At 35.4% G+C, this 7,284-nt stretch overlaps 1 protein-coding gene across 1 annotated transcript; it reads right to left on the bottom strand.

Moving 5' to 3' along the window:
* Window positions 1-1,412: 1,412 nt before the first annotated feature.
* On the bottom strand, window positions 1,413-7,034 carry LOC132116547 (drebrin-like). Its single transcript, XM_059525426.1, has 8 exons — window positions 6,809-7,034; window positions 3,676-3,731; window positions 3,495-3,598; window positions 3,344-3,418; window positions 2,968-3,111; window positions 2,748-2,825; window positions 1,865-2,067; window positions 1,413-1,707 (listed from the first exon to the last, which is right to left on the bottom strand). Exons 1-8 carry the CDS (start codon window positions 6,901-6,903, stop codon window positions 1,413-1,415), a joined length of 1,050 nt encoding a protein of 349 aa, XP_059381409.1. The 5' UTR covers window positions 6,904-7,034.
* Window positions 7,035-7,284: the final 250 nt, after the last annotated feature.

The raw sequence follows: 7,284 nt of genomic DNA, 5'->3' as shown, positions 1-7,284 counted from the left end.
TTCTTCTCCATTCTCTTCATCCTCCTCCTCCTCAACCGTAGATATAACCAATGCCCGAGCAGTAAAATCCTTCTCCGCTTCCAGGTCTTTCAGCATTCGTGGATCAACGGGCAGAGCAGGAAGTGGCCTGGTGGGTGGCTCAGGTACCAAAACACACGATGGAGGAAGAAGAGGGTCTAAGGGGACATCAAGTGTCTCCGGCGGCTTCACAGATAGTTCAGGTGAATTCTCAAAACCTGGGGGAGGTGGAGGAAACTCATCCACTATCTCGGATTCATCTGGTTGGAGCTGTTCAGGGGTTGGTGGAGGTGGATAAAAGACCAGACTATCTAGTATATCAGATTCAGTTGCATTGGTTGTAGGTGATAGTTGAGTTTGGAACCATGGCTCCATCATCTTTGGTGAAGATAGCTGAATCTGGCTTTTGGTAGATTCCATTGCACCATTCTGAAGTGAGGAAGCCATAGTGCTAGGGAAAAGGATTGGGCTCCGGGATGTGGGATTAGACAGAAAGTAAGGTGATATCACTGATGATCTGTATGGAGATGTAGGTCTAGACGAAGGTGATTCATTGAAACTGAAGATACTGTCTGTCTGACTGCGATGCAGTCGTCTGTAGGGACTACTGACTACAACAAAAAGAGAAAGAGATTTGAAAACAAACTGTAGGCTACTAAAATATGAAAAGTGTAGTTACAAAACAAAACCAGTCTACTGTTCTTATAATCAACAAATCTATCTGCACGTCAAGTGGCAGTTATCTGTATAACATTACTGCCACTTGATGTGTAGTCAGATTTATTGAACCACCCTGTTTATTTTTTTGATGTTCAACAATGTTATTCATTATGCATTTACATAACTGACAACAGTTCCCAGTAATTTTTAGTTGCTAACATTTCTTAATGCATTAATTATGAACTAAACATGAACATATTTTACAGCATTATTCTAGGTTAATGTTCATTAGATTTAATGTTAATCTATCCCCGGCTCTATTTATTTGAACAGTAAAATAGTGATATTCTGAAATATCATTAGAGTTGAAAATAAATGAACTATTTTCTATTTTAATATATTTTAAAATGTAATTTATTCTTGTTATGCATAGCTAATTTTTTGTAGCATCATCAATCCAGGCTTCAGAGTCACAAGATCCTTCTGAAACATAACCCAGATAATGCTGTAAATGTACTCTATTGTTCATTGTCATTTTATAATAGCTAATACAGCAACCGATAAATGCTAACAAAATGAAAATGTATAGCCTTTACAGAGATGCCATAAAAATGCAAAAATATATTACTTTGGATTGTAAAATAAGTTCTCAAATGTAAGGCATTAAATATTTGTTTGTGGGAAAATTATGTGGTCGTTTCAGTCAATGGAAACACACGCTGGATCTCAGTGTGTTACACTTTACCTGGAGATGTGGAGCTGGGACTGGAGGCTGTGGGGACACTTGGGAAGGACAGTTGTCTGAAAAACTCTCTGGGGTTTACAGTACGCTGAGACACCAGAGCTGCTGCCTCCTGGTGGCCATAAACAGTATTATAATAAACAGCATGAAGATCACAGGGCAAATATTTAAGGGATGGGTTAAGTGCAGGTTTGATTGACAGAACTAACCGCAGCTTTTTCCACTGATTGAGATTTTGAATATCTAGCTCTGATTTCCTCTTCTTCACGCTCCCTTTCCTCGTGCTCCTGTGATATAATATAGATTACGAACATATATGTGCAAACATACATGCACACACATAGAAACAATTTAATCGTACCCATTTTATTTTCTCACGTTTCTTGGCCTCTGCCTCCATTTGCGCCTTTATTCTCCTATAAAATAAATAAATAAAGAGTTCACCTTTGACCCTTGGGAACTTTTTGCATGCATGCATGAGACTGTTTGACTGACCTCTGCTCATTTATTTTCTGTTCTTTTTCATTCATCCTCCTCTCTCTCTCTATTGCATCTCTCCTCTCCTGAAGCATTCGTTCTTTCTCTCTCTGCCTCTTTTCCTCTGCTGCCCTCCGCTGTTCCTCCTTTTTCCTTTCCTCCTCTTCTCTCTGGAAAATACAGAAAGAAACTAACCTCTGTCTGTTTTTGTATTGTTTGTGACATTTTTATATTTTTAGATCAATTTTCATACATTTTACATCATGCCATGTGTTTTTTTTTTTTTGAGGTGTTGTAGTAAATGACCGCAGCATGTGATTTATCTTTTGATCTTTTGATCTTTTGATCTTTGTTGCATATGTGGCTTTGGACTACAAAACCAAACATAAGGATCCATTTTTATTTTTTTCCTTTTTTTATTCTATCCATTGATTTTTAGGATTGGACAATATTTGAGATACAACTATTTGAAAATCTGGAATATGATGGTGCAAAAAATTTAAATGTTGAAAAAACTGCCTTTAAATTTTTCCAAATGAAGTTCATAGCAATGCATTTTACTAATCAAAAATTAAATTTTGATATTTTTATGGTAAGAAATTTACAAAATATCTTCATGGAACATGATCTTTACGTAATATCCTAATGATTTTTGGCATTCAAAAAAATCTATAATTTTGACCCATTCAATGTATTGTTGGCTATTTCTACAAGTATACCCCAGTGACTTAAGACTGGTTTTGTGGTCCAAAGTCCAAAATATACCGTAACATTCATACTTGATAATATCAACTCTAAAAAAGAATAAAGAACAACAACAAAAAAGCAAACATAAAAAGTCACTCCGTACCTCCGCTTGTGCCCAAAAAGAATCTCTCTGAATTCTCTGGATCTCTGCAGCTGCGATTGTTCGCTTGTAATTAGTGCCCTGGAAATAGTAAGGAGACAGTTTGATTTGTTTACAAGTCTCCTGATTTTTATAGAGTTTAATTGCCACTGTAATTTTCAAAACAACTTCATCATTTAGTATTAATAAAGCCTTGTAGTAAGGAGTTGTCATGATCTCATACCACAATGGCCTGTCTGTCTCCTGTCCGGCGGCCAGGTCTCCCTCTCGGCCCCTGCGTCACCACTGCAGCATTATAGGTCAGCGTACAGATCCTCTCCTCTGTGATTTCTTCCAGAGTGTGGGCAGGAAGAAAGATGTGAACTTCCTGAAGCATCAGAAAGACAAAGATAGCATAGATGTTTCATGTCTTTATATTTTTATTTGATTTAAAACACGCTGCCCAACTAACACAAACTGAATGGAAAAAAAAATTACTTTAAGATCTCGCAAAACAAGAATCACTATTATGTTGCATAAATCACTTAACTCCAAAATGTAAAGTTTTGAGGTTCTCAGAATACAGTTAAAGCCATCCCATAATCCCTGTCCTCTTTTACCTTAAAGAAGGCCCTGATTGCTGGTAAATGACTGGCACACTCAGCTCTGCGGCACTCATCCACTTCATTTCCTACCTGAGAGACCACAAACACTGGTTAAAGGGGAATAATCAAAGTGTTTTACATTCAGCTGTGTGGAGGATGAACTAACCCATAATATCATAGCGTTCCGGGGTTGAGCTTTGCCCACCCTACACATCCCATAAAGCGGCAGTCTAGGGTGAAGTTTAGCCATCAGCTCTTTCAATCCACCTACTATAAAACACATGCATATAAACAAACCCACATAACACCAAACCTTATTTATCAAGCTTTTTGTGCTCTGACTGTACCTCCAGAATCAGCCAGTTTGAGTCTGTTCATTATTCCATCATAGGTAAATAAAGCCCTGTATACAGAGATAGAAGGAAACAGTCAGAGGGAATATTACATTTTCACTTTATTTCATTAAGATGGATAACTCAATTTAGGCAATTTCTCTGACATTTTAGTAACAGGCATTTGAATTCTTCTGTACTGATGTTTGAGTTTTGGTTCTTTGCATGCATGTACTGTATGTATGATTCATTGATAGCTTTCTTTTAATGTTTAATCCATACAAAATGTAAGTCAGTATATCACAAAAAAAAAAAAAAAACTATTTCAGTATAGACATAAAAAAATTCATTATTTGAATTCATATATTTTACAATATACAATCCAATAGACAGCCTTACGGTGGGACGCACTGAAAGTTCTGTATAGTGTAAATTAAACAGGGGAAATAAAAACTAATTTTAGGCACAAATGGCACCGTTTCCTGTGAATGACGCCCATATAAAGGACTCTTATTGGATCCCTAGGGTCTTCTGTAAACTGGTCACACCCAAAAACAAAAGGGCAGTTTTCCCACATTCTAATGACAACAATGCCAGAACATACAATAATAAATACAGTAACACGAAGTACAACCCTGAGCTCATTAAAAATGAAATAAATCTATGAATTTGGTTATTTGCACACTGGAGCCATTATGTCTGTCATTCTTGGAAATCATTATAAGTATGTCAGTCATTCTTGAAAGGCTAGAAGAATAATCACATAGACTGTTAATCCAAACATTTTTCAACTTCTAGGCTTTGAGCTATATTAAAAGAAGCAGCTTACGCAAATGTCTTGAGCTGAAGCCGTTGACTGCATACGAGACACTGTAAAGCATGTTACATCTAACTTGCTAACAACACACATTTAAGCTACTTGGGTGCTATTATGTTATGTTAATATTATGTAGTGATGCATGTGACTTTTCATAAGTTACTTAATGATGCAAAACACTACAGGCAGCAGTGTTTTTCAGTGGTCTGTTTTAAGATTTTTGGTTATTTTGCTTCTATAACATGATATTTTTAGTGAAAGAAAATATCCATAATACACATTTAAGTGTTTATTATTAGACTTTGGCCATCTGCAGATTTCACTTATTATATATCCTTATTTTTAAGGTTGTTATCAAAGTGTTTCTTCATATATTGTTTGACCTGATTTATAAAACATTTTATTCCAAATGTTTTATTTATTTTTCTGGCTGTTGACTATTTTCTGATATATGGAGTGACCAAAAGAGAGATCTAAATCCTCAAACTCTCAAATAGCAACAAGAATCCAATGTTCAGATGTCTGTCTTGGAAACTGATGCAAGTTAAATGGCAATATTTAAACACAGGATATCAGAAAATTATTGTCTTGTAAGGCTACTGTAATAATCTGGGGAAAGTATTGGTTTCAAATTATTAGTTCAAATTTTTACCCTGTTCACCTCTTAAATGTTCTGTAGAACACAAAACATTATGCTTTATTATAGATACACATACTATTACATGCTATAATATATAAAATGCTGAGGAAATGACAGAGACAGGAAGGAAAATGCAGAATCCTGCTTTGTCAGACTTCCGTGTTTAGACTAGCACCTTTGTAAGGCATCTGATTGGCACTTTCTGTCTCTGTTTAATATGTGCTTGAATCCATTATTAAAATTGAAATATCTGATAACCTAAAGTGGATAAAGCTAAATAAAGTAGGCTAATACAGATCTGAACTACACATGATGAAATTAGGACATGGTTTGAATAATTTAATGAGGCCTTGGTTTAAAAACAGCTTAGAGTTTTACCATCAAATCAAATGAAAGACAGTTTGAATGTCAGGAAAGAATCCAAAAGGTTTCTCTTATCAGAAACACACTGACTGAATAAAGTTCACAATCATACAAACTTTTTTTTAGCTCATAAACAACCAACATTCTTTCTTTTGAAAAGTCCTTCTAGCAGCGACATTCTCTCTTTTAAAACGTTTCCTGTGACAACAGTAGCCAGATCAACAGGAACTTGCTCTGTCTGTGGTCTGTGGTCTGCATGGTCAAACAATCTCTGACACACTCATGTCTCAAGTACCATGTTCAACAGATGCTTGACCCACACACACCTCCTTGCTTTAGCTTTATCATCTCAGATTGTAGGATAGTTTGTCATACAGGCTGATTTTGCAGATAAACATGGTCATTTAGATAAGCAGGGGTATTTACAGAGGAAATTGGTCTGGGAGGGGGTTGTTTGTTCATTAAGATAAGAAGGACATTCTAAAATGTAATTAATCAGATCAAGACACTGCAGCAATGAAGTCTATACTGGACTAAGTTAGTAGGTTTGGATGAAATTACGAAAAAAAAAAAAACCTTCAAAACGAAGTCATGATGTGACTTTTTTTTGTGGAATTATACCTTAATTCTTTTAAACGTTAATGTGTCCTATTAATTTAAACGGGGTCGTCTAGGAACGTTGAGGAAAGATCTCCCTAACAAACACACATATAACGTTAAGCAAAGCCATACGTGTAGTGGAATAGCTGCACAGTATTTATTTTCTTTCCAAGGAATTTCAGCATGAGAATAGTGTTGTTTTATGTGGTTGTTGGTGTTAATGAATAATTAATAACAGTTTAGCAGTTGAATAAACGCAATGGAAAATTGTATTTTGTTCAATACCCCAAAACACGCCTTTGAAATACCGCCTAGCAGAGTGGCGCAGCGGAAGCGTGCTGGGCCCATAACCCAGAGGTCGATGGATCGAAACCATCCTCTGCTAACAATTTTTCACCTTTACAAAATTGGATATCATGTATGGGTTCTGTCATATTTGGATGCATTACACAAGTATTATTATTATTTTTGTTATTAATTACTTATTATTGCTGTGTAAAAACATTTGCTATATTATTGCTATTTCATAAAAAAATATGTGCGATGGTCAGACACATTTCTTTGTATATATAAAAAAACAAAAACGAACAAACAAAAAAATTATATTTTAAACTTGAAACAGCTTTGCGTATCCTGTTCACTATTTGTATTTATTTTACTTTTTGTACTGTAATTAATTACGTATGGATTTAAAAAAATGAGCAAATAAACAAAAACCGTCATCATACCAGTTTGTTGACGAGCGTGGATTCAGGATGTCTTCTTTTGCCGTAAGTAAAGACAAATTGTATGTATCCAGATCAACTTCCCTCATAGATTTCATGATGTTACTTTAGAAGGGAGCCTAATAATTTCCAGTGCAGAACAAACGTGACTATAATAACATGCAGTCATACAGCAGATCTCGTTATGGCAGGAGCTATATGTCCTCCTGAAAGATTAAAATAGCCAGCATTTGACAATTGTATGCAAACTCTTAGGAAGCTTAGAAAAAACCATAAGCCACTCCTGCGCGGAATAAATAGCGGTTTTCATTGTTAGGCAAAGGTTAGCCACTGATAAATCCCACCCATTCGATTTAAATTAATAGAACAATACTAAGTTAATGTTTCATTTTGAATGAACAATAAATAACAAAAATAACTTTCACTGTTGGCTTTTTAAGACATTTTTAAGACATGTGTCATGTTTATATAAGCTTTTA

The sequence above is a fragment of the Carassius carassius genome, chromosome 36 (assembly GCF_963082965.1).
Source record: "Carassius carassius chromosome 36, fCarCar2.1, whole genome shotgun sequence".
Lineage (NCBI taxonomy): Eukaryota > Metazoa > Chordata > Actinopteri > Cypriniformes > Cyprinidae > Carassius > Carassius carassius.
This window is presented reverse-complemented; position numbering and strand designations above follow the sequence as displayed.